The sequence below is a fragment of the Chaetomium strumarium genome, assembly GCF_033439665.1.
Source record: "Chaetomium strumarium strain CBS 333.67 chromosome Unknown B0T15scaffold_6, whole genome shotgun sequence".
NCBI lineage: Eukaryota > Fungi > Ascomycota > Sordariomycetes > Sordariales > Chaetomiaceae > Chaetomium > Chaetomium strumarium.
Window position 1 is genome coordinate 2,664,028 of NW_026944434.1, and position 27,735 is coordinate 2,691,762.

General features: G+C 54.0%; 9 protein-coding genes and 2 non-coding genes across 11 annotated transcripts; 5 read left to right on the top strand and 6 right to left on the bottom strand.

The window, feature by feature from the left end:
• Positions 1 to 5,531: 5,531 nt before the first annotated feature.
• On the top strand, positions 5,532 to 7,947 carry B0T15DRAFT_401491 (uncharacterized protein; the record flags this gene model as incomplete). Its single annotated transcript, XM_062865112.1, has 5 exons — positions 5,532 to 5,795; positions 5,915 to 6,344; positions 6,384 to 7,284; positions 7,368 to 7,780; positions 7,847 to 7,947. 5 exons carry the CDS (start codon positions 5,532 to 5,534, stop codon positions 7,945 to 7,947), a joined length of 2,109 nt encoding a protein of 702 aa, XP_062719402.1.
• A 44-nt stretch (positions 7,948 to 7,991) lies between these two features.
• On the bottom strand, positions 7,992 to 9,434 carry B0T15DRAFT_540805 (uncharacterized protein). Its single transcript, XM_062869810.1, has 2 exons — positions 9,331 to 9,434; positions 7,992 to 9,259 (listed from the first exon to the last, which is right to left on the bottom strand). The coding sequence occupies exons 1-2, from the start codon at positions 9,377 to 9,379 to the stop codon at positions 8,226 to 8,228; spliced, it is 1,083 nt and encodes a 360-aa protein (XP_062719403.1). The 5' UTR covers positions 9,380 to 9,434; the 3' UTR covers positions 7,992 to 8,225.
• Positions 9,435 to 10,623, bottom strand: B0T15DRAFT_439303 (ubiquitin-conjugating enzyme/RWD-like protein). The gene is made up of 4 exons (XM_062865887.1): positions 10,399 to 10,623; positions 10,236 to 10,315; positions 9,911 to 10,158; positions 9,435 to 9,855 (listed from the first exon to the last, which is right to left on the bottom strand). The coding sequence occupies exons 1-4, from the start codon at positions 10,472 to 10,474 to the stop codon at positions 9,789 to 9,791; spliced, it is 471 nt and encodes a 156-aa protein (XP_062719404.1). The 5' UTR covers positions 10,475 to 10,623; the 3' UTR covers positions 9,435 to 9,788.
• Positions 10,624 to 10,913: 290 nt separating this feature from the next.
• Positions 10,914 to 16,430, top strand: B0T15DRAFT_402137 (uncharacterized protein; the record flags this gene model as incomplete). The annotated part of the gene is made up of 7 exons (XM_062865141.1): positions 10,914 to 10,991; positions 11,083 to 11,149; positions 11,206 to 11,586; positions 11,649 to 11,741; positions 11,822 to 14,268; positions 14,319 to 14,532; positions 14,584 to 16,430. The coding sequence occupies 7 exons, from the start codon at positions 10,914 to 10,916 to the stop codon at positions 16,428 to 16,430; spliced, it is 5,127 nt and encodes a 1,708-aa protein (XP_062719405.1).
• On the bottom strand, positions 16,429 to 18,016 carry B0T15DRAFT_421002 (uncharacterized protein). The gene has a single exon (XM_062865549.1). It carries the CDS (start codon positions 17,913 to 17,915, stop codon positions 16,677 to 16,679), a length of 1,239 nt encoding a protein of 412 aa, XP_062719406.1. The 5' UTR covers positions 17,916 to 18,016; the 3' UTR covers positions 16,429 to 16,676.
• Positions 18,017 to 18,182: 166 nt separating this feature from the next.
• On the top strand, positions 18,183 to 18,274 carry B0T15DRAFT_t181. The gene has a single exon. It is a non-coding gene; the product is annotated as a tRNA-Thr (tRNA).
• A 574-nt stretch (positions 18,275 to 18,848) lies between these two features.
• Positions 18,849 to 19,799, bottom strand: B0T15DRAFT_496168 (uncharacterized protein; the record flags this gene model as incomplete). The annotated part of the gene is made up of 1 exon (XM_062867163.1): positions 18,849 to 19,799. One exon carries the CDS (start codon positions 19,797 to 19,799, stop codon positions 18,849 to 18,851), a length of 951 nt encoding a protein of 316 aa, XP_062719407.1.
• Positions 19,800 to 20,655: 856 nt separating this feature from the next.
• Positions 20,656 to 21,953, top strand: B0T15DRAFT_439313 (histidine phosphatase superfamily; the record flags this gene model as incomplete). Its single annotated transcript, XM_062865888.1, has 3 exons — positions 20,656 to 20,754; positions 20,813 to 21,037; positions 21,114 to 21,953. The coding sequence occupies 3 exons, from the start codon at positions 20,656 to 20,658 to the stop codon at positions 21,735 to 21,737; spliced, it is 948 nt and encodes a 315-aa protein (XP_062719408.1). The 3' UTR covers positions 21,738 to 21,953.
• Positions 21,954 to 22,119: 166 nt separating this feature from the next.
• Positions 22,120 to 22,211, top strand: B0T15DRAFT_t182. Its single transcript has one exon. It is a non-coding gene; the product is annotated as a tRNA-Glu (tRNA).
• Positions 22,212 to 22,629: 418 nt separating this feature from the next.
• On the bottom strand, positions 22,630 to 23,787 carry B0T15DRAFT_569143 (glycosyl hydrolase family 61-domain-containing protein; the record flags this gene model as incomplete). The annotated part of the gene is made up of 2 exons (XM_062870795.1): positions 22,630 to 22,941; positions 22,978 to 23,787. 2 exons carry the CDS (start codon positions 23,785 to 23,787, stop codon positions 22,843 to 22,845), a joined length of 909 nt encoding a protein of 302 aa, XP_062719409.1. The 3' UTR covers positions 22,630 to 22,842.
• A 1,179-nt stretch (positions 23,788 to 24,966) lies between these two features.
• Positions 24,967 to 27,724, bottom strand: B0T15DRAFT_401798 (uncharacterized protein; the record flags this gene model as incomplete). The annotated part of the gene is made up of 2 exons (XM_062865131.1): positions 24,967 to 26,676; positions 26,735 to 27,724. 2 exons carry the CDS (start codon positions 27,722 to 27,724, stop codon positions 24,967 to 24,969), a joined length of 2,700 nt encoding a protein of 899 aa, XP_062719410.1.
• Positions 27,725 to 27,735: the final 11 nt, after the last annotated feature.

Below are 27,735 nucleotides of genomic sequence, written 5' to 3' on the forward strand. Positions count from 1 at the left end.
TGGTCCAGCTATTGTTGGTGGTTACAATATACCAGTCAGCTAGGAAGTTGCACTCAGTATACCAGTTAGCAAGATAGTACTGCGCCGCTAAGATAATGAATGGAGGGATAGCCCAGCTAAGGGCATTAACGCCTTAGATCATCGTCGCCCATTCATGGTTGCCAGGCTAGGCTAGCTTCGCCTTGCTATAGCTATCCAAGGTTGTAACCACTATGCTCGAGAAAATAATGCCCATTATAAACCCAGTCTCGTCGAAGTTATAGATATCGTCATATACGATACTATACTTAGCCTTAACGTTCCGTATAAGAGCAAACTACTCGCAAATGACCTTTAGATCCTCGCACTTTACCCTCTAGTAGTCGTATCTTCGCGAATAACACGTATAGAGCTCTAGCTGGCGTTTGACAAACCGATACACCCAGAGCTTGCCGACAAAGGGCACATCACGTACACGTAATAGTTGGTTGGCCATATCTTCTATACCACTCAATTTTGATAGAAATGCTCATATAGATAACTCAATAATATATTAAACAATAGCCTCCTCTTCAGATTAGGTAAGCTTCTTCGAATTGGCTGGAAGATCGCATCGTATAGGCTAGCCGATATATCGGTAGCTAAGAGTTAAAACTAGCACGTTATAGAGCTTAGCCGCAGCTCGAAGGCTTAATTCTATATCATTTTCAAGAGCTTTGAGGGCCAAGGCTACTCTAGCTTCCTTTGAAGTAGAAGACATCTTTAGTTGTAGGAAAAACGCATTGTTAGAGATAGATAAGGAAGGATGCGTTATGCTAAGAAATTAGTATCCCGCTCGCTGATATGTCTCGCTCGCTAATAATATACATTATAATAAAGCTTTAAAGGCTCTATTATTATAGAGCTTATATCTCCTTATTAGTAATAAATTCTAATATCGAGATTAGGCTTAGGCTTAATATTAAATTAGATTAACATAGGTATATAGCAAAAGTTATATATATGCGAAAGTTACACTAAACTATACCCTCTCAACTAAATCTATATTAATTCTATCCAACTATCTTAAAACAAATGAAACTACTCGGAATCGTCTTCCTCCGACGTTTCTATAACTATCTCATAGGTACGTGTATTGTGGCCTGGTTCACTGTAGTTGCTACAACGCCGTGTATACGTCTCAATCCTCGGCTTCTGACTACTACCCGCCTACGTTTCCTCCTTTATGTGTACCTTAACCTCTCTCTGACTCTCTAAATCCTATATATCCTGTATAGAAAGCGATCCTCCTTGCTGCAGCTATTGTTTTTTAGCTCTTCGGCGTTTACTTAGCGCCTTATTTATAGCTCGGAGGTTCTAGTTCTCTGCCTATAATAATGCTAACTGATGTATGACCTTGGATATCCCTTTTATAAATATATTAACCGCCCTTAAAATCTCAGTTAGAGAGCTATTTTAATACCGGGCAATTCGATTCTTGATAAGAGTAGACTATAAGAAGGCTTCTATTAAGTTATTTAGGGTCTTAGAAACCTAGGCGTAGGTACTGCCAGGCTATAAATTTAAGGGTATTAGAGTATTTAGACGGATATCAAGCTATAAGATTATTCTCTTAGGATTAAAAGGAATAAGTCTAGCACTTTGAAAACCTCCTTGAATATTTTTAGGGGTTAGGGTGGCTTGGAAAGCAGTGTAGAATATAGGAAAGAAGTCCTCTTTAATAATATAGGTTATACTTACCTATATCTACCCCTCGATTTGCTTGCTATATACTATCTTAAGTAGGTTAAAACACCTAATATCGAGCGGCTAGAGGATGTAAGATAAGTGGGGAGGTATAGAGTATAATAATATTATTCTCCTTATAATAGAGTTCGAAGTTAGTCGAATAGTGGCTATCGTAGCCGTCGAGGACAAAGAGGCGATAAATCCTAACTGTTCGAGCTTTAGTATACCTATTAAAATACTAGGTCTATTCTAGGCCTCTTTTATTAATTATCTAACCGTTTTTAGAAGTTATAATGACCTAGTTCTTAGATAATAGGCTATTTTTATACTAAGAGAAGAGATAATACTTGCCCTTAACAATAATAAACGGTGGGATTGCCTAGCTAGTAGCATTGGCGCCCTGGATTACTATTGCCCACTTGCGATTGCCCGGCTATTTTGACTTTGCCCTCTTATACTATTCGGAGCTTATAATAACCATCGTAATCGAGATAACACCTATCTAAAACCTAGTCTCGTCAAAGTTATAGATATCTACCTCTTGGATACTATACTTCGCGATTATATTCCATATAAGCGTAAAATAACTGCAAATAATCTCTAGATCTTTATATTAGGCCCTCTGGTAATCGTATTTCCAATTAAAATATATAGTAAGCTCTAGGTACTGTTTAACGAAGGTTAAAGCTAAACGTATTCTAACGTATCCTATATCGCGTTTAGCAAGCAGTTGATTAGCTATATCTTCTATACTAGACAAGTAGGGAGGAAATCCTTTGGCGTCTAGGTCGAGGATATATTAAACAATAACAAATTCCTCTAAATTGGTCAATTTCTGAGAGTTAGCTTGAATATTGCGTCGTGACTACTAACCGCGTCGACGGCAGCTTAGCTTCATTAGGTCTATAGAGAAGATCCAAGCTATAGCTCTAAGACTTAATTTAGGATTATTCTCAAGAGCCTGGAGGGCCAAGATAATTTGGCTTTCGTCATTTTTCTAAGGCATGTTAGGTTATGGAGAAAGTAAGTATAGAAGTGAAATATTGCATTAGTGTGGTTTAGTATAACTTTCGCATGTATGTAACTTTCGCTATATACCTACGTTATAGTAGATATAACGTATCTTATCAGCGAGCCGATCATATCAGCGAGCCGATCAATTTCCACTATACCAAAACATCTATCCTCAATTACAATACACTAACACTAGGAACTAACTATAATTATATTAGAAACAGCTGAATCAGACCCTTCTACAACCTCCTAGCATGTACGTACATTATGACCAGGCTTGCCGCATATACTATAGCACCGAACCTTCGTACAACCCCTCCCTATACCACGACCGTCTGGCTGCGTTTCTTGTACTACCTCCCCAACTATGGCCTTCTAGTCTAGTAGATCCTTTGCATCCTATACTGCAAGTGATCTTCCAAGCTGTATGCGTATTCTTTTGGCTCTCCGGCGCTTGCTTAGTACCTTGTTGGCCTTACAGAGTAAAGAGACCTCTGACTGAAGGAGAGCTACCTGGTGCATTATAGCTATTGTACCCTTAGTAAGTTGATCCATAGCACCTAATATTAAAGTTAGAGAGCTGATTTAATGGTTGGCAATATAAGTCTTGATAAGTATTGACTGCGATTCGGCTTCTCGGGAGTTGTATAGTGTCTGGAAGACCCAAGATTATATAGTGCTAGGTTGTAAGATTAAAGGTATCAGTATACAAAGCTTTACGTCTAGCGTAGAAAGGACCCTCTCTAGATTGTATAGTACTAGGCTAGCCCTTGCAAAGCTACCCTATATGTTCTTCTCTATCATAGAAGTAAAGAAGGCCTTACAAAAGCCGTAGAGGAACTTGAGCTTGCTAATATAGTTAATATACATGCGTATTAAGTCCTTAATCTAGCGACCGTATAACTGTTTCAACGGCCTAAAGCAGCTAACATTGAGTGGCTGGAGCTTATAGGAGGAATATAGAGGTATATAGAGCGTGATAATATTATTCTCCTGGCAATAGAGCTCGAATTCAATAGAGTAGTGGCTTTTATAGCCGTCAAGGATCAACAACCACTTTTTGCCCTTTATACAAGGTGCTATATAGAAGTTGAAATGCTTGATCTAATCTAGGCCTGCCATATTAGTAGTCTAGCTATTATTAGTAGTTATAATATGCCAGTTTGCTAGGAGGTTGCACTTGGTATACCAGTTAGCGAGGTGGTATTGCACGGCCAAGATAATAAAGGGCGGGATAGCCCAGCCAAGCGTATTGACTCTCTAGATCACCGTTGCCCATTCGCAGTTACTAGGCTGGGCTAGTTTTGCCCTACTACAGCCATCCGAGGTTATAACTACTATGCCTGGGCAGATCATACCCATTATAAACCCGGTCTCATTAAAGTTATAGATATCATCATCTATAATGCTATACTTAGCCTTAGTGTTTCGTATAAGCGCAAACCACTCCCCAATAATCCTTGGATCCTCGTACTTAGCCCTCTGGTAATCATATCGACGGGCATAACGCGTATAGAGCTCTAGCTGGCGTTTAACAAACCGATATACTCAGAGCTTGCCAACAGGGAGCGCGCCGCGTTCGCGTAGCAGATAGTTGGCCATATCTTCCACCCCACTTAGTCTAGGTGGGAATACGCGTGCAGATAGCTCAATCATATACTGAACTATCGCCTTCTCTTCTAGATTGGTGAGCTTACGCAAGTTGGCTAGAAGATCGCGTCATGTAAGCCGGCCAGTAGATCGGTCATAGAGAGTTATATAGGGTACGTCGTAGAGCTTAGCTGCGGCTCGGAGGCTTAGTTTTTTGTTGTTTTGACAAGCTTCAAGTGCCAAGATTACCCTGGCTTCTTTTGAAGAAGGCATGTTAGGTTATAGAGAAAATTGATGTTGGGTGTGAAAATGACGTGTTGCGGCAAAAAGTGATCAGCTCGCTAATATGATTAGCTCGCTGATAAGATACGTTAGGCTATTAATTATTAAATTAAGTTACTTACTAAGGAAATTATCTAATAAATGACGAAATAGTAAATTTATATACCGCTTCCTCCCTTAGATATCCTTGTATCTAGACTTTTAAAATATTTAAAATAATTATAGTTCCCATTATTCTATCTAGAACAATTACTCTTGGCATTATTCCTAATCTCCCTAATTCTTATTAGTCCTCCTTAATCTATAATGATTAGATATAGGCGCTAGCTGCTAACTATTATAGGTCAGCCCCTACTAGCCTCTATAGGTTAATTTATAAAATTATAGCTATTAGTTTTGAACCTTTTTGAGCAGATAAACAACTTTTATAGGCAGAATCATGATTAACTGGCATAGTAGTACATAGTAAAATACTGCCACGTGACTGTATATGAGATTGTACAATGTGGGTTAATTAGCCTAGTTTCCCCAACTCGTATAGCATGACAGGGGATAGGCGGTCGGCATCCGCCACTCATAACACAGCAGAGGCTATCGCGGTCGGAAAAGCCGTTGCCTGCCGCTAGCGCACTCTATAATCCCCATTTGTAAGACCGGCTCATGAGTAAGCACAATGGTTGAATGAACTTCCATCAACGACGTCGTATCAATGCATCTTCCGTGCCATCTTTGGTCTGGGTCAAGGGAAAACGATTTTGACAAATACTGAGGTTTATTCGCTGTCGCGCCCAGGCCTGCCGTTTCTGTCAACTTAGGCAACTCGAATCTTGCTGTCGCCTCTGCTTCGTAGACCCACATCACTGATCACTCAACACAGTCAACACACCAAGAGAGCTGCAGATCACATGTTCAAGGGGCGTCCCAAACAGATCGGCCCGATGCGGTATTCTCATGGTGACCTTGCCATCCTCAGCGCCGAGGTTTACAATGACAGTCCAGCGTCTGGGCCGTTGACACGCCGAGTGGCAGCAAGACGGTCGCGCCCGTCCCCTCCGTCTTCTTCAACCTCCCCTGGCCCTGAGGAGGGTCCAAGAAAGCGTGCAAAGACAGGGCCAACAGGCCCCGCTGAGCCTGAGGAGGAGCAGAAGAAGAGGTCAAGGGGACGCCCGCGCTTGGACACCAAGGACGAGACAGCTGCTGACGTGAGTTGACCTTGGTTCCCCGCTGCGTCTCCTATCTCCACAAGACGGAGGAGGTTATCATCCGCATTGCCCGTCCATGGTCTATACTATGATGATGGTCATTCTGACACCGGCAGCAGCGGCGGCGGACCCAGATACGGCTTGCGCAAAGAGCGTACCGCAACCGCAAGGAGAATGCCATCCAGACCTTGGAACAGAGAGTCCAGCAGCTCAAGGATACCAACGAGGAGATGAGCAATGCGTTCATGCAGCTACACGACTTCGCGCTTAGCAATGGCCTGCTGGACAGGATTCCCGAGTTCGGCAGCCAACTGCGTGCCACAACGGAGAGATTCCTCTCCCTGGCACGCGAAGCAAGCGACGATGATGCCAAGGACGGCGACCCGAAGAGCGATGCCAGCAACAAACACCCTGAGTGTAGACCCGGCAGCGACGGTATCCAGTCCACCAACTCGCCCCCTCAGAGTGACAATGCGCCACCCACGGTGACAACGGCACCGGGAGAAAAGCCAACCCTCTTTGGAGGACTTATCATATCGAGCGAACCGAGTAGCCCCGGCCGAGCTGCACCTCCTTCAGCGACAGAAGCGGACTTCGGATCGATGACAGCTGCTGTGCCCATCTCCCTTTCCCAGCAACTTCCACCCTCGCCAACCTCCAACTTCAACCAGTACGAAGTCGTCACCCTCCCCACACCCGAGAACGCAAGCTTCTCCACCTTCCTCTCCTTCCCTCCCGACTTCGGCAACAGCAACAACAACACGACCAGCCTCGAAAGCGTCTTCGATCAACAGAACAACCAACAGCAGCATCTCCGTCCCACTTCCCGAACGACCGCCGCCCCATTAGCACCACCACCACCCCCATCATCATCAACATCAACATCAACCTCCTCGCCCTCACCATGGAACTATGCCCCGCCCCTCCCCAACACCTACGCACACACGCTCGAGTCCACCTTCGGCCGGCGCCTGCAGCGCTACACGCTAGAGCGCGCCTTCGTGCTCATCTCGCTGCCCCACCCGCCCGAGCACGTCGTGAGCCGCGTCTTCGGCTTCTGCCTGCTCTTCGAGTCGCGCGCGGCCATCCGGCGGCGCCTGCGCCGCGTGCTGGGCCATGACGCGCAGCAGAACCTGTCCAACTGGCAGTTCCCCTTCTTCCATCTCGGCGGGGCCGGGCGGCACAGCTTTGTTGATGTCTCGTCGTCGCCGTCGACGACGGCGGGAATGGGGATGGGGATGGGGATGGGGGGAATGAGGGTGGGGAATCAGGGGACTAGGGATGTGCTCAAGCCCGGGCAGACGGCCGGGTTTGGGGCCGGGCCGTTTACTGAGAATGTTAGTGCCGTCAGGGATGGCAGGTTGGATGGGGATATGAGGATGGAGTTGGAGGGGTTTGGCGGGGAGTACTTTGACTGTGACGAGGCCGAGATGTATCTGTATCAGAGGGGCGTGGTGATTCCCCCGGGGAGGATGTCATCACCGTGGATGTGGATGAGCGGCAGTTCAGGGACGATGATGGGTTCGAGGGCTCGTGGCACCAGCAGGCTGCTGATATGGTCGCTGCCGCGAGCGAGTTTGCTGCTACTGCTGGTGGTGGTGGTGGTGGTGGTGGTGGTTCGGGGCAGAGTAATCATTCTCCGTCGGGTGTGTCGCCTGCTTCGACCTCAACGACGACCCCGGGAAGTGGTGCAGGTGGTGCTCCCCGGTCACAGCAACAGCAGCTGCAGCAGGGGATAATCCTTGGCAACGGGTGGTGGAACGACCCGGTTGATCCGACGCTTCCAGACATGTTGTCACAGGGACAGGCATTCACAACCATGGCGGAGTCTTCATCGTCGGCGGCGGCATTTGCTCCGGCGTCTGACGGGAGCGGCATGCTTTCCTTTGGGGACGGCAGTGGCGGCTCCGGATTTGGTATGGGCGGTCCTGCCCAAGGCCCGGGGCGCCGGAGGGTCATTGTCGACGTTATGATGCTTGTGCAGGGTACGTGTTTGCGCTTCTGCTGGTCCTGTTTTGTGCTTCGGCAAGCTGACACGGTTCGTGCTCCAGAACTGACCAAGCGGGCGACCTGTCTCGGACGAACACCAGGGTTCCGGCAGAAGGATATCAACGCCGCGTTTTGGGCCTCGGTGCAGGTTGGTATAGTCTAGGGTATTGCAACCAGAACCAGAGATGGTGAACATAATGCAGTTGGTATATGTTTTACACAACAGGGCAGAGTCCTTGCCCAGGGTGATCATGCTACACGATCAGTACGTACGGGGCGTGTGCAGGCCTGCGAACCCGTCTATTGGCGGTGAGTCTGAGGGGAATCTCTTCCTTGACAGTCTTGATAGCCAGCAGCATTATGGCCTCGGTCGATGGTTGCGGCTTGACGTTATCAAGCAGTCACCGTCCTCTGTCTAACCCCAACACTTTGGGTTACAGCCTAAGCTGTCTTTGGAGTGTGTGTTTCCTCAGACTCTTCGGCTTCACCGGTTTCGCCGCCGACGCCACCCTGTTCTTTCTGCTGGTCCGTTGACTTCGTAGGTTTCCGCTTCCGTCGGGCCCAGACAGGCCGCGCCCACACCCTCAGCTGAGCCTCCTCGGGGTCCTTCCCCTCCTTCGCAAGTCGCTCCTTCTCCTCCTTCAGCGCCATGTCCTGCTCCGCCAGGACGATCTGCCACATGGCATTCGCTCTGGCAACGAGGTCCTGCCTCTCGCTCTCTGAGACCTGCATTTGGTTGACGACCGCGTCCCACAGCGTCTGCCTGTAGGTCGACTTGTCCCTCCGCCCGCCCTTTTTTACTGCCTCGGCGCCCCTCCCGCCTTTTCGAGCCAGCATTTCCGCGACCAGCTCCTCCCACTGATCCTCCGCCACGGCGGCGTCCAAGCCCTCGCCCTGCATCTCCATGATCTTGGCGATCCTCTTTTCCTTCCGCTGAGACTTTTGCCGGAGCACCCGCTCCAGGAAGCGCGGCTGCGGTTTCTTGAGCCGCAGGAACGGCACGCCCATCGTAGCGCCAAGCGTCGGCGGTTTCCGGACTCCGCTCGGAAAGGACGAGAGCGGGCGGGGCGGGGCCGCGGGGGCGTAGACAGGCGGCTCGCCGTCGGCCGATATTTTCTTGATCAGCGTCGGCCGCCCCTCGATCGGCGCGGTGGAGATGCGCTTGGACGCCTCGGCGGCGGCTTTCTCGCGGATGACCAGCACGCGGGCCTGGTTTTCGCGGAGGAAGCCGAGGACGGAGGTATGTTCCGGCGCCGATGGGTCGGCGGCGCGGGAGAGGAGGGTCAGGTAGCGGTAGCCATTCTTGAGGGCCGAGACGATCAGGCGGGGCGACGTGTCGCGCTTGTTGCGGCGGAAGCCGTTGCGGATGAGCGTCTTGATCGGGTTTGTCGGGCCCAGCGGGGAGGCGGTCGACAATTCACCTGGCAGGGGCACGCGCAGGCCCTGGCGGATGAGGGACCTGTAGAGGGCGAAGCCTGGGGATTTCGGAAGCGTGTGATTAGAGGCTGCATGGTGATTCGGGAGGGAGGACAATTCTAATTCTTACATGCTCGGCGGTGCCGCGAAGAGCGGGCGGGATTGAAGAATAACGGCATTCATCTGTTGCGAGCGCCGCACGAAATACGTCATGCGGCCCGGCCCGTTGGTTTTAGAGGTCTTACGTGAAATTTTGAGCTCGATTGCGGGCACGCGACCGGAATCAGATCTGCTGCGCGGCAGTCACGTGCCACACACCGGGCACTATCCGAAACGTGGTACGTAACTGAGTTTCTTGTAGGATATCAAGGTTATGATGAATAAGAGCAGCGTATGTGATTTGTGATAGCCAATGGGGCAGTCATTGGTAACTCCGTCCCTCTGTTGCACCTCCCTCTTCCTCCTGTGTGTGGCCGTTAACCCCATCGAGTTGCCACTGCCATAGATGTCAGCTTCAGACACGCCGGCGCAGACACAGTGGCACTACCCTCTATTGCCTTCTAAGATCTCCGATGTCTTCTGTTTCCTTCATTTGTAGACGTCGTACTTGGACCCCTCAGGGGGTTGCGGAAGTTTCTTATTTTCGTCCATGAATCTGGACTCCAGTCAGCGTCGTGCGAATCCCACTGCGACTGGAAATGCCCACTTACTTCCTTATCGCGATAAGAGCTGTCTCTAAGCTCAACGGATCCTCCTTCGGCCGGGGGTTCTTTGCCAACTCGGCCGCAATGCGGCTCCAATCTCGCAGGATGGCTACGTAGTTCTTGTCCACTTTGCCGTCGACCGGGCTTACGCCGGGGAGGTTGATCATGCTGACGAAGTGAATCTCAGGTGGCTCCTTGGGGTAGTCTGGGCCGCATTCCATCTTGAGCTCGTAGATTCGGTTCTCGTGGTTGCCCTATGTATGTTGCGGTAGGTTAGTCTAGGCGTCGTTTCAGGGCGGCGAAGGCAAGGCGCTCTGGCTTCATCACGGACATGGGGAGGGCCCCAGATGGTTCCTCGCCAGTGTGTCATATAAATGTCCTCGGGATCCTCCAGACCGTACGAGCAAGCACCTAGACACAGTCGGATTGGTCGGTCAGTAAATGCCTTGCTTACAACTCCGCGCGTGAGCCCTGTGACAAGGATAACTAGCTACCTGCGCCCATGCCCTTCTCACCCTTCTCCAGCTCGGCGAGGAGCTTGAAGTTCCGGGGAACTTGGGCAGCAGCCATGATTCCTCGTCCGCCGAGATGTTTCGTATTGCGTAAGGAACTTAAGAAGCTGCGCGGGTGTTGGCGATCAGCGCGGTAAGCAGAGTTGGACCCGACGCCTAGAATCTCTGGAACCGTTGGGCTGATGCTCGGCACCTAGGGCAGGCAGGTGGAGGGATGCGGGGCATGCAGGTCGGGCAATCCGCCAGTCAGCTGCACTGCGCAGGGCGGCTGAGATGGCGGTGTGAGATTCTGCCGTGCTTAGTCATCAGGCTCGTCCTTGGCACTGTTGGCAGTCGCTCGTTTGCAGCTGCACTTGGCAGCTGGGAATCTGCTTGGGATTCCCCTCGACAACACGCAATCGCCCATTCACGGGTAGCACCCCTGTTCTCCCGATATACACATGCCCCCGGGTTGCGATGTGATGTGAGCATCCCGACATCCATTTTGAGATGCGAATATGACCTCCCAGCTTCTGGCGTCTGAGCTCGCCAATCTCGTTCAAGAGAGCAAGCGAAAGCACAACGACCTGCGCCAGGTACGAACCCGCACTGTGCCACATATCTCCATCTCATGCTTGAAAGAGCCATCCAAGTCTCTGTGGTGTTCAGCATCACTGACGACAACAGGCCGCCGAAAAATCACTCGATGAGCTGAAGAGTATAAGGGCACCGTCAGAAGCTCAAATATCTGACGGTAATGCTGCCGTTTGCCCTATTCTTCTCTTCAGGCCCGAGCTTACACAGTGCCAGAACTCGCCCAGCGCCCAAACTTCGTCAACCCCTTTATCATTGCATGTGGCACCAAAAATGCGAAGTTCACTGGCATCGCCATCGTCTGTCTCCAGCGGCTTATTATCTCCCGGGCACTCCCACGGTCCCGATTAAGCCAGGTCCTTGAGGCGCTGCAGCAGGCAACGTCAGCAGGCCTCGATGTCCAGCTCAAAATCCTCCAAGCACTCCCTGCTTTGCTCGCCAACTATTCTGCCGATGTCAAGGGCGACCTACTGATCACCGCCTTGAACGTTTGCTTCATACTTCAGTCCAGCAAAAATGCCATCGTCAACAATACATCTGCTGCGACACTGCAGCAGCTGGTTGTCTCCGTCTTCGACAAGGTCGTGGCTGAGGACAGTGAGTGGGCCTCTCTTTCTTTCCACCGCTCCTTGTGATGTAGTTATCCTAAGACGTTCTAGAATCTGGCGTCGACTCACCTCCTGCTGGCGAAGTTCCCATGCGGAATGGCTCTGCTCCGCTCCGAGCCGCTGCCATGGATGCGTACAGGGTGAGTGTTGTCCAGGAATGAACTTGGCGGTGCTGTAAAGCTGATATCGTTAGATCTTCAACGACATCTGTCTGCTTACCGAAGGCCAACGACCTGAGTACCTCAGGTTCTCGGGGCTCGCCCAGACTTTTGGCCTAGAGTTGATAGAGTCGGTGCTGACGAACCACGCCGCGATCTTCACAACCCATGTTGAGCAGGCCGACATCCTACGTACGAGAGTGATGCCATTTGTCACCAGCGCACTCCGTAGCAGATTAAACTTCGCAACCAGCGTCCGCATCGTCCGCATACTCTACACACTCCTACGGCATCACCTCTCCATCCTGCCGTCAGAGAGCGGGGATGCCCTTGTGATCTTGACCCAGCTCCTTGACCAAGATACAACGGTCTGGAAGCGTTCGTTGTGCATGGAGGTGTTTCGGGGCATTTTCGCCGAGCACGCCCTACTTCGCCGCATTTTCATGCTCTTCGATGCGCAGGAAGGCCGGAAAAGCATCCTAAAGAACTTGACAGCCACGTTTGTCCGTGTCAGCACAGAAAAGCCATCGGTCATTGGCTTGGGTCATCAATCCACTATCCCTGTTTCCAGCTCCGGCGCTGGTCAGTCAAGCGACCAGGTAATGCTTGATGCGAGTGGCATGACTGGCATCATAGCTAGCTCGGTCAGTTCTGATGGCCACAACACCGGAATCAGCAACCATTGGAGCATCATGCGAGTTCCCTGCATCGACCAACTCGACAAAACCGAGGCCCCTACGATCCCTGAGTCTTATGTCTACAGCCTCACTCTGGCTTGTATCATGTCCCTGTCGGAAGGCCTTGCTAAGTTCATCCTTCCCCTCACTGCCCCGAGTGATGGCCGGAGAAGACGAGGCGCGAAGCAAGAGGTTGGACGCGACTCGCCTGCTCCTCAATCAGACGAAACCGCAGAAAAGCTGGAACGCTCCGCATCGTTCAAGAGGAACCCGGTGCCCGTTAACCCCTTAACACTCGAGAGCCACCCACTTTACCCAGAAGTCAGAGTCTGCGCCGGCTTCATCGACGAGTGTTGGCCCGCTATCCTCGCGACTTGCTCGACCTTCCTTTACGCTGCTCTGGATTCCGAGTACTACCATGGCCTTGTCCGGGCATTCCAAAAGTTCGCCCATGTTGCCGGTTTGCTGCAGCTGACAACTCCACGAGATGCGTTTCTGACCACTCTGGGAAAAGCCGCTGTTCCTCCAAACGTTGTGACCGCGTGCATGAATGCTGGCCCGATGCGGCCTCCGCCAAGCCCGGGAGTCACGGAAGGGACAGGAAACATCTTCAGCAATGCACGGGGATTGCTGAGCGTCGAGAGCCTCGTCAGCCCGACACTTGGGGTTGACAGGCAGAGACAGCATTCCATGGACATCAACAGTACCACCTTGAACACCCGGAACTTGCTCTGCTTGAGAGCTCTTCTGAACCTCGGCATCGCTCTAGGTCCGACGCTCTCCTCATCTTGGAGTATCGTATTGGAGACTCTACAGCAAGCCGACTTCGTCATGTTCTTTTCCGGGAAGGCCGCAGGGAGGACGCCACTGGCTGCTAAGGGTCCGGATCGCGAAGCTGAGCAGGAAGCGAGCGCCCTGCTCGCCAATTTCAACACAGAGATACGAGCGGTTGAGACGGCTGCGTCTCGTCTCTTTGAGAGCACGGTTGACTTTCCGAATGCAGCTTTTGTGGAGGTTGTAGAGGCAGTATGCAGCCTGATCCAACATAGCGAGCCAGCTTCAGAGGCGAGCAGCCGGCCCCAGTCACCGCCTTCTACACCCGGCCTTAAGATGGCTGTACTTCCCGGGAAGCGGGTGCTCAGCATCGCCTCGCCCGCTTCGGCAGGTCCAAACCAGGAGAACCAGTTTGCCTTGTCCAAGCTTGGTGACCTGGCGTCTATCAACATTGAACGGTTGCTCGCATATCCGCCCGAGGTGTCCGGTTGGACGCCATTGACGGCTGAGCTTATCAACACTCTGAGCTCAGGATTTAATACCGCTCCCGTCAGAGCGCGCGCGGCGGAAACACTCGTTCGTATTCTCCTGGAGGAAGCCAACGCTATCGCGTCTCAGCCAGAGGAAGTACGACACGAGATCCAGAGGCGGCTCCTTGAGGCATTCCGCGACTCCCTTCTTCCCCTACAGGCGCAGGACCGTGAAGCGTCTATTGCAAGCCATGCAGCGGACGTGGACATGCACAAGATTATCTTGGAAGGTCTCAAAAGTCTACTCGAGAATTGCGGCGAGTCATTAATAAGCGGCTGGGAGCTCACGTTCGAGATTATTGACACCATCTTCATTACCCGTAACCTCGGCACCGAAACCGAACGGGAGGTATCAGGTCAGAGAACTGCTGTCCTAACAAGGGCCGTCAAGCTTATACGGCCGTCGTTCGCATCACTGCAGCTGATATGCTCCGACTTTCTGCCTTCGCTGCCTAATACTTGCTTTCTCAACCTCGTCGATACCCTGTACAAATTCTGCACGCAAGATGACGAACTTAATGTGGCGTTGACAGTAGGTTTCAAAGATCAAGCGAACACATACTATCACTAACAAACCCATAGACTGTCACGTTTTTCTGGGCCATTTCGGATTTTCTCTCCGGGAAGAGCAAGTCCATGTCCATTACAGAAGAGATGATGCAGGACTCTGCAGACAACACGTTGATTCGAATTGCATCGCAGCCGTTCGAGGACGGGTCGGCCGCCGCGCTATGGATGCTTCTTCTCCTGAGGCTTACCTCTGTGGCGACGGACCAAAGACTAGAGCTCAGGAACAGTGAGTGGCCACGCTGCCTCTAGCCATATCAGAATTACGCTGACAAGATAGGCGCCATCCAAACGCTGATGCGCATAATGTCTGCGTATGGCGAAAGCCTCAGCCCGGAGGCTTGGTCGGTTTGCATGAACGCGGTCATCTTCAGCCTTCTGTCTTCGGTAGAAACCGAGTTGAATGCCCTCAGCTCGCTTCCTACGAAAGGCAAGAACCAGGATGAGTGGCAAGAGACAGCGATCGTAGTCACACAGGGGGTATCGGATTTGTTTGGGTCTTACCTCAATGTACTCGCCGCTCATCGAAGCTTCCCGGAAACCTGGCGCGATCTAATCAACCATTTCCGGACTCTACTGGACCTTGAGATTCTCGATATCAGCGCTGCTGCTTACAGCGCCCTCCGCGACATTCTCCACAGGTGTGGAGGACAAGAGAGGCCGAGCGTTGGGAGAGATAGCCTCGACCTCGCTTGGGATCTGTGGTCTCGGCGAGTGCCTGTGCCTGAGAGCTCGAGAGACGACAAGTCAGCAGACAACCAGAAATGCCTGCTAGTTTGGGTCGAGTGCTTTTTAGAGCTGTATTCCCTGATTCAGAACGACTTCAGCGTTGAGGGTGTTCCCAGCTTGCTCATCCTCCTACGCGAAGCCATGCAGCACGCAAACCCTGGGGCATATGCCAGCGACGTCGAGTATGTTACGCCGCTACAAGGCAAGATCCTGGAGGTCTTCCGCACGATGCGCACAGAATCTCAAGGTGTTCCGTCTGCTATGATCACGCAAGTTGCAGAGTTTGTCTCATTAGCCTACGATCAAGAAGACGCAGCCAAGGCAGCAGCGGAGAGGCGGACGTATGTGGCCATGTCAAAGGAGAGCATGTCCATCCTCCAGTCCTTGATCGTGAAGCACGCCTCACAACGGGACATTTACGAGACGGGAGCGTTTGCCACGGCGTTGGCCGCCCTCGCTAAACCGATCGTCCTTAAATATCAGTTCAAGATAACCACAAAGACTAATTCCCCGTGGAAGACAGCGACAGAGGCCGCCTTGGCCGTGCTTGACGCAGCACTTCCTCACCTTCACAGCATCGAACTACCTCAAGCGACAGTCCGGGAAATCTGGCAGATCATCATATCCATCGCCAACGGCATCATCAGCGCTGGCTTGGCCGCTCCTGTGACAGCCGCCACCGACATCATGGACGACCAACAGTTCGACATCATTTCATTCGGCAAACTACGCAAGCTCATCATCCCGACCCTTGGAGCCGAGGTAATTCCTGATGAAACTAGGAAAGCGTACGCCGAGGGACTGTTCCGCACATCTATCATCCACCCGCCTACTCCGGCCGAAGCCGCGGTCATCGATGGGAACAATGGGGCTGATCCGACACGTCTGAAGTCGCTGTACAAGAAACGCATCGGCCGCACCATCGATCCTCCACCAACCATGCGCGACCTCATGAGCGCGGTCTGCCTGGACGAACTTTTCTCGCTTGTCGAAGTCCAAGATGAAGAGAAGCGCACGTCGGACGCCGCAAGCGCTTCAGAGCCGATCCACGAGCTACACGTCCGCCTCGCCCGCATCGCCGCACCGTATCTCATCCTCCGCTGTGCCCTCACCCTCCGCAGCTACGTCGCCGACCAACCGCTACGGGGGCGCATGCCACAGCCGCTGTCGCAGCGCAAGGAGCTGGCCCGTATCCTGCGCAGTCTGGTTGGGTTGCGCTCAGAGCCGGACGCGATTCCGGATGCGCCGAACGTGGATAGCGAGACGCGGAAGCACCTGTTCAGGTTGTATCCGCTGCTGGTTAGTGCGGTGCAGGTCGCCGGCACGGCCGGGGATCAGATGGTGCTGGAGCTGATCAGGGAGGCGCTGGATGTGGTGGGCGGGGAGTTTGGCATTTGATGGAGTTAATTCCCTGTATTTGTGCAAGGTTCTTTTCTTGGTAGAAATACATTTGGCAACTGAGTGGTCCAATAAGTGCCCGTCTGACGCCGTGCCCTCGCTTTTTCACTTCCGGGTTTCCATGCCGACGGGACAAGTCAATAGTACAGCCAGATATGGTGTCCTTCCCCCTAACCTACCCCAGCAGCTGCCTGGTTGTGTTGCGCCTGTTGTCCAGGAGGCGCCTTGTTCATCCTATGCTTCCTTCTACGCAGCCATCTCCGGCACCGACGCATGCTTGTCATTGCTTGTCTCTCCGGTGCCACTCCCCGCCTCAATCACCTTGCCCTTCTCCAGGATATCCTTCGCCATCGTCTTCGCCTGCGCATCCCCAACCTTACCATACACGCTCAGGGCAGTAGCGATCATGCCGCCAATATCCCCCACGTTCCCGGGCACCACCACCGCCGTGCCCTCCTTCGCCAGCTTGCCAAAGGCATCAACGTATTTCTCCGCGACAGACAAGCTGACCGCCCCCTGCGCCGCGTCCTTGCCCTCGGCAATCGCCCTCGCAACCGCCTCGATCCCCGCCGCGGTCGCCCGCGCGCGCAGCAAGATGGCCTCGGCCTCACCCGCGGCCTGGTTGATCTTCTCGGCCCTCACGGCCTCGCTGGCCAGGATGGCGCTCTGCTTCTGGCCCTCGGCGATGTTGATGGCGCTCTGGCGCTGGCCCTCGCTGTCCAGGATCTCGGCGCGCTTGGACCGCTCGGCCGTCACCTGGCGGTGCATGGCCTCGACGACGGGCTTGGGCGCGTGGATGTCGCGGATCTCGTACCGCAGGCAGGTCACGCCCCACGCCTGCGCCGCCTCGTTGATGGCCGCCGTGATGTTGGTGTTGAGCGCGGCGCGCTCCTTGAGCACGTGGTCGAGCGTCAGCTGGCCGATCTCGGATCGCATCGTCGTCTGGGCGAGCTGAGAGATGGCGTACTCGGCGTCTTCGACGCCGTACGAGGCTTTGTATGCGTCGAAGACCCGTGTGTAGAGCACGCCGTCCAGCTCGAGGGTAACGTTGTCCGCGGTGATGGCTGACTGTGAGGGGATCTCGATCGCGACTTCTTTGAGCGATTTGACGTAGGCGATTCGGTCGATGAAGGGTATCAGGATGGCCAGCCCGGGTTGCAGGATGCGGTTGAACTTGCCCATGCGCTCCACGATCCAGGCTGTTTGCTGCGGCACGAAGCGGATGATGGTGTTCATGGGGAGGGAGGCGGATTTTTGGAAGTAGGTCGGCGGCATAGCCCCGGGGCCAAGGCCGCTGGGGAGGGCATTGCGTGGTGTGGTATGAAAGGTGCGGATGTGGGGGGATTCGGTTGACCTCGTTGTTGGCGCTGGTCTGGAGAGAGCGAGCATTGCTGCTGCTGCAGCTCTGGAGGATGCGCGGGGAGAACTGGAGATGCTCACCCGCACTGTGGGCACGAGAGCCCTCTGCACGGCTGTTAGCGACATCGTGGTCGGCCGACAACCTTGCACATTCGCAGTGGCGGAAGCGCGCTATTGTTGGAGATGACACGTGAAGTTGAAGGAGCTGCAGTCAGTCAGCCAGCAACTTCGACGTCAGCGAGTCCAATTGGGTCCACCGAAGCTCCGACCACACATAGAGCCCTGCTAGGCCCACACAGCCTTGCGGGTTTCTCCGCGTGACACAAACACCCCACCGTTCCATCCCCAACATACTCCTTCCTTTGGGACCCACTCTTCAACAAATTGGACACAGCTTCCGTGGCTCAGGGGTAGAGCGTCTGCCTAGTATCGGACAATCCGAGCTTTACAGCAGAAGGTCGGCGGTTCGAATCCGTCCGGAAGCACTTTCCTTTTTCGTCCGGGCTTCATTTCTCCTGTTTTGACGCTGTTGACCCTAACTAGGCCTTGCTTGGCTTTTTTTGACATGCTCATGGAGGTCACAAGCATCTCTAGGTACCTCTTTAAGTTGACCGCTGACTCGGTACGTGGAAGATTAGAGCCGGTTTAAGGCAGGAGCATCACCGGGATACATACGTACAGGCAGTGACCCTCGGCAAGCTTGTCGTGCTTGCTCCTTCCCAATCTACTAGTACCTTAGGCAGGATACTTAGGAAAGCCGCTTACAAGTCGGCTTCCGAGAACCAGTTCCGTTGCCTTCATTTTGTATGTCTGGGCCAGCAGGTTCCACATTGGTCGTCGAGATCATTACACCACTATAAGGGAGGATTAAGGGGTCATAAACATACCAACGCATTGCAAGTCGGATACTCAGGTATGAAATCATAAATTCTATTTGCTCACAGACAAATGATCCGCACAGAATACCAGTTGCACCTTGATCTCAACGCCCGAAACATAAAAGTGCCTTGTCCCTCTTCCTCCTCGCCCTCCGTGAACTTGTGTCCCCGCCCCTTTTGCTCACTTCAACCCCTTCTTTACTTCCGGCCGCTTATTTGCCAATCTCCTACTTCGCCTCTCACCTTTTTTTGTCTCCTGCTTAGAAGCAGGCTTATCCTTCTTCGACTTTGGGGCAGGCTTCTCTTGTGGCTTCGGATTATGCTTCTCCTTCTTTGTCTTCGCAGCAGGCTTCTTCTTCTGTTGAGGAGCAGCATCGCCACCATCATCACCGTCAACACCATGGTCGACTTTTGTCCTCTTCCGAGCCCTGCCCTTCTTTTCCTCCTTTTGGGTAGCAGCGTCAGATGCATCATCACCAGCATCACCATCTTCATCATCAGCCTTCCGCTTCCGCTTCGGGTATCGACCCGCAGGCTCCTTGCTGTTCTCCTTCGGGGTACTCTTCTTCGGGGTACTCTTCTTCGGGGTGCCCTTTCCCGTGGTGTTCTCCTTTGGGGCACTCTTCTTCTGGGTGCTCTTCTTCGGGTTACTTTTCTGCGGCGTGCTCTTCTCCGTGGTGCTCTTCTTCGGGGTGCTCTTCTTTGGTGTACTCTTCTTCGGGGCACTCTTCTTCGGGGCGCTTTTCTTCGGGGTAGGCGGACGCCTGACTTCAGCCTCCGCTAAAACTAGTGCCTCCGACAGCTCGTCTTCCCTCGCCCGCTTTTTCGCAGCGTCAACCTCCTTCCGCAGACGTCGACCATAGATTGGCTTGCGCGCTCCAACGGGAGCTGCCGGAGCTACCGGAGCTAGATCGCTCTCGCTCTCGTTCTCGGCGGGAGTATCGTCACCATCGTCGACTTGTGAAGCTGCCGGAGCGGGATTGCTCTCGCTCTCGTTCCCGGCGGGGGTATCATCACTATCGCCGACTTGTGACGGTGCCGGTGCCGGTGATGGGGATTCTGACCCGCGCGGGGATTTGTCTTTCTCCGGGGTATGGTCAGGATCGATTCGTTGGAGCAAATGAGACGGCATGTTGTACTTCTGTGCTGGAGAATGACCTAATAACGCTTGTACACAGTTCTCGTGGGGCGAATTCGATCCTTGGGGTCGGGTGTTTGGTGTTGTTCTTTTAAGCTCGTCGGGAGACAAATCAATCGATCGACAGCTCCCTCAAAGGGCCTCAATCTCCTCCCCAGGCAATCCCGCATCCCGTATGAAAGCTCGGAGTTTGTTAATTGAATGTAAAAGACCAACAAAGACCACCAAATTGAACCGGCCTTTTTACACCCTTATTCAGAGACCGCCTCGATCTTGACATCCGGGTTGACCGAAACTACCTATCCACTGTTATCCAGCCTCGAAGCAGATTCCGTGTTGGCCTACCCTGTGGATTCGAGTTTGATCGGGCGTGGAGTCTGACAAACATCGGGCCAGTTCACTTCATTCGCGCTGTCACACTCCCAAGTGGTACAATAGATACACCATAATCCGTCCACATCAGTTATGCTCCGATGCTGGGCCTCCCCGCCATTCTCCCAGTACTTCAGAAATACTATAGTCTAGTGCCGTAGTCGGTTCTCTTAACAGTGACATCGGAGTGGCTCGAACCGTTGTCACGGTGTCACTTTGCTGCTTCAGGTCAGACTGACCTTAGGAGCTGGGCAATATACCACGGCCGTTGTCCGCTTGGGGTATCTCCGGCCAGCGGCGATAACGCGGAAGTGAAGCGGGGTCGGCGACTGTTACTGTACATTCGAACTGTCAACGCTTGGCTTGTTGGGTGCTGCTTCGCTGTAACAGGCAGTACTTCCATTAGCAGGTATTATCAAGGATCACCGCGCGTGACACGCAAACAGTCCCTCTAGGCGAGTGGGTGCGAACGGAAAAGATGGCTGCAACACCGGTGAAGCGCAGATACACTGCCGTTGCGGGATTTTTCGAGCAAGATTACGCATCCAACAGCCTCTCCTCCAAAGAAGGGGTGAGCGTCTCTGAACTAACCTAAACTTCTGTCACTTGTTACAGCTTCCACTGATGACGGTCAGACCACCACTCTACCAGGACTTGGCTTGATTGACAGGCCCTATGACACCGACGAGGCATTCGACCCGCGCCGGGAGAAGCATGCTTGGGAGCGCTTTGCTCACTACCTAGACCATCTAAATACCACCAGCGCTGGCAAAGCTGTATACAAACTGATCTATGCCGCCCGCCACGGAGAGGGCTACCACAATGTGAAGGAGAGAGAAGTCGGAACGCGCGCCTGGGAGGTACGTACAATTACAACCCATGGCGGCGCCAAATTTTAGTATGGAAATGTACTCACTGTCGCATCACGGTGAGTAGTCCCACTGGGCGAAGCTCGACGGCGACGAGAAGACGATCTGGGCCGACGCGCACCTCACAGAGCGCGGCATCGGACAGGCGCAAGCGATGAAAACCTTCTGGGAAACCAGCGCGTCGACCCTGGGCTTGCCCCTGCCGCGGCGACACTACGCAAGCCCGCTCGCCCGCTGCCTGGAGACGTGCGAGCTGGCGTTCTCGGACTTGACAGTGTCGTCGTCGTCGTCATCATCGAACCACCACCACGGGACGGAGAAAATAGTAGTAGTGATACCGCCCTTCAAGCCGGCCATCAAGGAACTGCTGCGCGAGAGGTTGGGCGTGCATACGTGCGACCGCCGGCGGACGCGCACGTGGATTCGGGAGCACCACCCCGTCTTTGCGATCGAGGACGGCTTTGCGGAGCAGGATGAGCTGTGGAGGCCCGATGTCCGGGAGACGCTGTTGGAGCATGCCGCTAGGGTGGAGGGATTCCTGGACGACCTGTTTGCGAATGACGGCGAGACTGTCGTTTCGGTCACGGCACACTCGGGTACTATCCACGCGTTGTATGCGGCGATTGGGCATGAGGAGGTGAGGGTTGCGCCGGGGGGTATTGTTCCTGTTTTGATCAAGGCTGAGATTTGAAAGCCGTCCGTGATACGGGGGCTACATGCCTGGTATCGTGTTTCAATGGTTCAAGAGGCCGTCCTTAAAGGCTTTGTTGTAGGTAGAGGACTCGGATGATTCAAACAATGATTGCTTTGGATTAACAACTCGAGATACGACTTGAGTCCCCTCGGCCAACAGACGGCGCACTTAGTGGGCGCGCCGAAGATGCAGTGATTGTTATTTCATTTCAGGACGTAACTTCGATCTAAATCGAATATCAATGCTGCTTTCACAGTCGGAAACCCGAGCAAATCCTGTTGATGCATTTGCCATCATGGAATGTTAGGCAAAATGTCCCTTCTTAGGATTCGTTAATTGACATCCTGGAAACAGTTGGTCGGAACCACACTCGACTCCATCGGGTATGGTGTAGCGGTAACATCGTTGACTCTCACTTCTCAGGAGTGACTGCTCTCTCAACAGCCCCGGGTTCGACTCCCGGTATCCGAGTCTAGTTCTTTTTGCTACCGACCTCAAGGTCCAGGGTTAGGGGTGACGCATCGAGTCGTACGGATGTATGGATACGGAGGAGGTATATAATTACCTTCTGTAGGCTATGGATAATAGTGGGGGATCGTCTAATAAAGGAAGTTCAGAGATATTCTGTCTGGTTGAGTTGATGAGACGACATGCGGGTCAAATATCTATATGCCTTCAAGGCTTGCCTAACAGGACTTACCGCCTTCGCATTCATTTGGCTCATACCACGGGCCATTAGAGAGCAGCTACGTCTGTGAAACCGGTTGACAAAAGGCTGTGTGGAATTGTTCGTTATTACGGGGTGCTTATTAGCGGACGGAGACGACAATGGGATGAAGCAATGCAGGGCGCTACGGAGTCATCCACGCAAGACACGAATACGCTTTTCGATGACGAGAAGGTTGATCCACATGATAGGATTATGTGCAAGAAATTACTCTATGTACAAGAAAATAAACGGCAGAAGAAGGCCTGCCAGGGGCACGCAGTGCCAGATTTGTGAAAAATGTTTGCGCCCTTCTTTTCTTGCAGCAGGGCACCAACGATAGATAGCAGTCCGCTCCACACTTGCGGCCCTCCCACGACCTTTGATTTCATTTATTTAAACACCAACAGCGCTGTTGAGAACGGCCTTGTTCTTGCGCATGTTCCTCTTCTTGTTGCGCCCGGCGCAGCGGGTGGGCACGGGCTTAGCAGAGGCCTGGGTGCTGGTGGCGGCGGGAGCCGAGGTCCGCACCGAGGTGACCAGCGTGGTGGGGGCCGTAGTGGCAGCCGGAGCAGAGGTGGCGGCCGGGGCGGAGGTGGGAGTCGGGGCAGGGGCAGAACCGCCAGACGAAGCGGCGTTCCAGATGGCCGGACCGGGGATGGGGTAGCTGCTGAAGGAGCCGTACAGGTTGAAGACGATGCCTTTGTCGGAGTAGGTGTAGCCGGTGCCGAAGTCGAAGTTCTCGTCCGGCACGGCCGAGCCGCCGCTGGTCACCTCGACCTGCACACACGACGGGTAGAACTGGGCGCCGCGCGCCGGGTTGGCGTTGAAGGCCGTGTCGGACTCGTGGAGCGCGATGATCTCCTGGCGGACGAGGTACTTGCCCGGCGCGAGGGCGGACGGCAGGGTGAAGTCGTACTTGCCCTTGTTGGCCACCAGCGTCTCGACCGCCCACTTGCCGTTGGCGAATCCGTCCTCGGCAATCTTGCTCCAGATCGGCTGGGCGCCGTTGCCCTCGGTGTACGGCGCAATGTAGGTGATGATGGGGCCCTTGTGCGAGAGGTCAATGATGTCGTCGCCGCGGGAGTTGTGGTACCACTCAAACGTCAGCTTGTCGCCGGCGGCCGCCTTAACGAAGGACGGGACAGCCTTGCCGCCGTTGACGTTGCAGACAATGTCCGGGCTGGCGAGGTCCTTCACGGGCGAGTTGGAGTCGGGCGAGCGGATGTAGACGCTGCGGCCATCGCCTTGGTCGACGCCGTTGACCCAGGCCGAGAACATCATGCTGTGCGCCGACACGGTGCTGGCCAGCGCCAGCAGGGTGGTGGTAGTGAAGTACATGGTTGCTGGTGTTGTTGCTCGGTTCGAGGATGATCCAAAAGAATGGTTGTGTTTTAGATTTCTTCACGCTTGGTGTAATGTGGCCGCCGGCCTAGAGAACGTCGTGGAAAGGGAGTGTCTTGAGTAAAACAAGGGCTGCCAAAGCCGACAAGAAGCGAATGTAGCTGTGAAGAGAAACAGTGATGGATCAAAGAGAACGAGTCTGGCCACTTCGGAAGCGGTTGAGAAGGAGACAGAATCCGGCCTCTATATAAGATGTTCGTGTAGATGGACTGCCCGGTTTCAAACCCGCTTGCAATCTCGCCATTCTTCCCCACGTGCTGCAATGCACCGTCTAGCCTTGCAGCACAGTGTAGACGGTTGCCGCCGTGATGCGTGCAACCGACGATAGTGAGGCATCGCTTAGCCGTGGTCATATTGGACAGGGGCAGGGGCGGGCAGGCGCTTGAGACATCTGGGAAGTCGTAGCCGCGGCGGGATGTCAGGCGATTGGTCCGGCTCGAACCGTCCCAGATCTGGACCACGCGATGCCCAGCATGGTGGTTGGACGACGCCAGGGCTGTGATTGCAAAGGAACTGCGGGCCCTGACTTCCTAGGCGGCGGGTGGAGGCTCGAAGCCCCTGAGGGAATCCGTCCGTTTTCTTTTCGGTGGATCACCACACTGCATGCAAGTGTGACCTGAAACCCGCCAAGGTTCGGCCGTCGGACATGAACCCGCAAGCGAACTTGTGAGGGATTGGTCGTCCTCAACAATCAACCAACCCCCACGCAAAAATACTATACCTATTGCTGCTTACTCCACGTCAAGGCGATCACCAAACGCCCAGTTGCCCAGCGAGGCGCTCAGACCTGGGAAATCGAAAAGGAAGGAATCCATTCAGGATCCCGCCGACAAGACTTGGCGAAACCGGGTTCTTTCGAGCTTTTCTCTGTAATGAGCAACATTCGGGTCGACGAAGACATGTAGTCTTTATATTCTATCCCAGCAAGCAGCTAGGGAGACGAGGCAAACTCTAATAAGTGGTATCGCGTTCTATCACTCTATCAGTGTAACAACGATCTATCATGCCCTCGCCGGCGGGCGAACAATCGCCGGAAGCCCGGAAGAAGCACACCCCATGCATATCCACCGGCTCTCTTTATCAACGTTAAGTTAATTCCAAACCCCCTATCCGCCCCTACAGTTTCCTAAACACGGTGCTGAGAATCTCCCTGCTCTTCAGCAAATTCAAGACCCGCAACCGCTCATTACCCAGATGCGCTGCATCGCTGGCCTGTCCGCAGGGGAGATGCGCCGCGGGGGCGTTAAACTCCTTCTCGAGGAACCGAATCGGCGGAATGGACCCGCCCTCACGGATATAAAGCGGTTTCCTGCTCCTGGCACTCGGCCCCTTTTCGTCACCGCCATCCTCCTCTTTCTTCCCCTGTCCGCCCGCTTCCTCCTCCTCCTCCTCCTCCTCCTTCGCTGTGACAGTAGTCGTAGTGGTGGTAGTAGTAGCAGGGCCCCAAGCGCGCATAACGGCCTCCTCAAGCGTTCGGAAGATATAATTCCCCGGCACGCCGAGCCAGGGCTCCGCCCTGTTGTCGATCCTGATCGTCAGGGTGTTCTCGCTGCCGAACTTCTCATACTCCTCACGCAGGTACGCCTTGAGCTTCTCAATCACCTGCTCGACCTCCTGCCCGGGCACCAGCCGCACGCTGACGTTGGCGGTCGCGTGGCTGCTGATGAGGGAGCCGTCCGGGCCCGACACGTTGTAGCGGTGGATGGTCAGGTTGGGCTCGCGCCAGCGGGCCATGAGGCTACGCTTCAGCGTGTCGGGGGAGATGTTGGGAGAGGATGAGGATGGGTTGTTGCGCTTGATGAGGATGCGCGCGATCTCGTCGTAGCGCCGGTCCTCTTCCTCCGTCAGCGGGAGGATGCCGTCGTAGAAGCCCGGGATCTTGACATGGTTCTTGGCGTCTTTGAGTTTGCTCAGGAGGAGGGTCAGGTCGGTGAGGGGTTCTGATAGCATGTTGCTGCCGTCCACGCCCGAGTGGAGGTCGGGATGCTTTGAGTCGATGCAGATGGTCGCGTGGAGCACGCCGCGCAGGCCGTAGGTGAGGCACGGGACCTCGTCGTCCAGCCAGTAGCTGTTTGCTATAAGGACGTAGTCGATGTGGCCGATGAACTTTTTATGCTGGCGGATGGTGTCTTCGAAGCCGCGGGATCCGGATTCCTCCTCTCCTTCAATGACGAAGATGATATCGGAGTCGAGCATTTTGGCTTGGAGAAGGTCGGAGACGGCGTGCAGCGCGGCGATGATGGGGCCCTTGTTGTCACTGACACCGCGGCCATAGAGGTAGCCGTCGCGGCCCTCCAGCCTAAAGGGGTCGGTCTGCCAGTTGTCTCCCTTCATGTCGGCCGGGACGACATCGTAGTGACCGTAGAACATGATTCGCTTCCGCTTCTCCGCCGGCTCGAGCTTGCCGCTGAACTTGGCGTACACGATGGGATTGTGCAGCCTCCCGGTGCTGAGCATCTCCACCTGCGCACCTAGCCGCTTGAAGAGAGAGCCGAGATAGGTTGCGCCCTTGCGGCAGTCCTCGGTGAACTCGGGTCGCGACGAAATGGTCTTGAACGAAACGAACTCGCGCAGTGACGCAATCATCATGTTCTCCGACCCGTCAACCCCTTCGTCGCTCTGGGTTGGCATGCCATTGACACGCCACACGCGGACTCTGTTGTCGTTGGCCCCGGTGATGAACAGCTGGTCGTTCTGGTGCACGGCCACGGCCGAGGACAGGATCTTGCCGTCATGGGCCTTCCACCGGCTCAGGCAATGGTACTTCTGGCTGACATTCTGGGGCAGGCCGTTCTTGTCCCTGCCGTAATGCACTGTGCTGTGCTTCTAATCCTGTGTTAGCGTATAGTTACTTAACCAGACGAGGAATAAGCACGGATCTTACCGAAGCCGATCCCCCCGTAGCTCCGCTCCAGAGGAGGCCAAAGCTCATCCTGAGCGTGTTGACGTTTCCGTCATGAGCCTTGATGACGCGCAGCTTCTGCTTCGTGTCGAGATCCCAGAGCTCGATGATGCCCTGCAGCTTCCCAGCATACAGAAAGGAACCATCGATAGCAAGGGACAAGACGGACTCGCTATCGTCGTCACCCAGTGTCATGACTTCCTCAATGCCTCCTACCACCCCGTCGTCGTGGTCTGGCCCGTCGTCCGAGAGCCTCCACAGCTTGATTGTGCCGTCTCCGCCGCCAGAAATGAGCACCTCTTCGTCAGGGTCCCCGAGCACGGTCGGTCCCTTTGCTACCAGCATACAAAAGATCCATCCGTAGTGCGCATACTGCTGGATAGCACCGGAGTCGATCTCCAACACCGTTGCCGCCTTCGGGATGAGGGCGTAGTGTTCTTCCGTGCGCCGTGGCGTCGATGTCCCTCCAATGGCACGCGAGTCGAAGAAGCGATGTTGCCGCTTATCGGGGTGGTTCGCAGAGTCGTGCGGTACCCTCCTCGCAGGGTCCGTCAAGCTGACCCATTGTATGTCCTGGGTTTGCGTGCCGAGATACAGAATCTCTCGCTGCGGCGAATAGGCGATGCTGAAGACGTCGCCAACGTCATAGGTGCTGTAAATCTCGTAGAGACGGGTGAAGGTTCTGGGACACCATACACCGATGATGGGCTCGCACGCGCTTGAGAAAAGGTACTTGGTGTCCTCGGACAGGAGCAGGCAGAGGACGCTTCGTTTGTGTGCTTGGATCGTTTCGACTAGCTGGTATGTCCCGAGCGACCAGACCACAATCTCGCCTTTGCTCGTACCGGCGAAGATGTACTTGTCTGAAACTGCGATGGCAAGAACAGAACCATGGTGCTGGAGCTCCTGCAGCCGATCGGGCGCGCTGTCGGGGCAGTCGTCTTCAAGCTCGCGTGCCTCGGGGCCCGCCATGGTCGCCGATT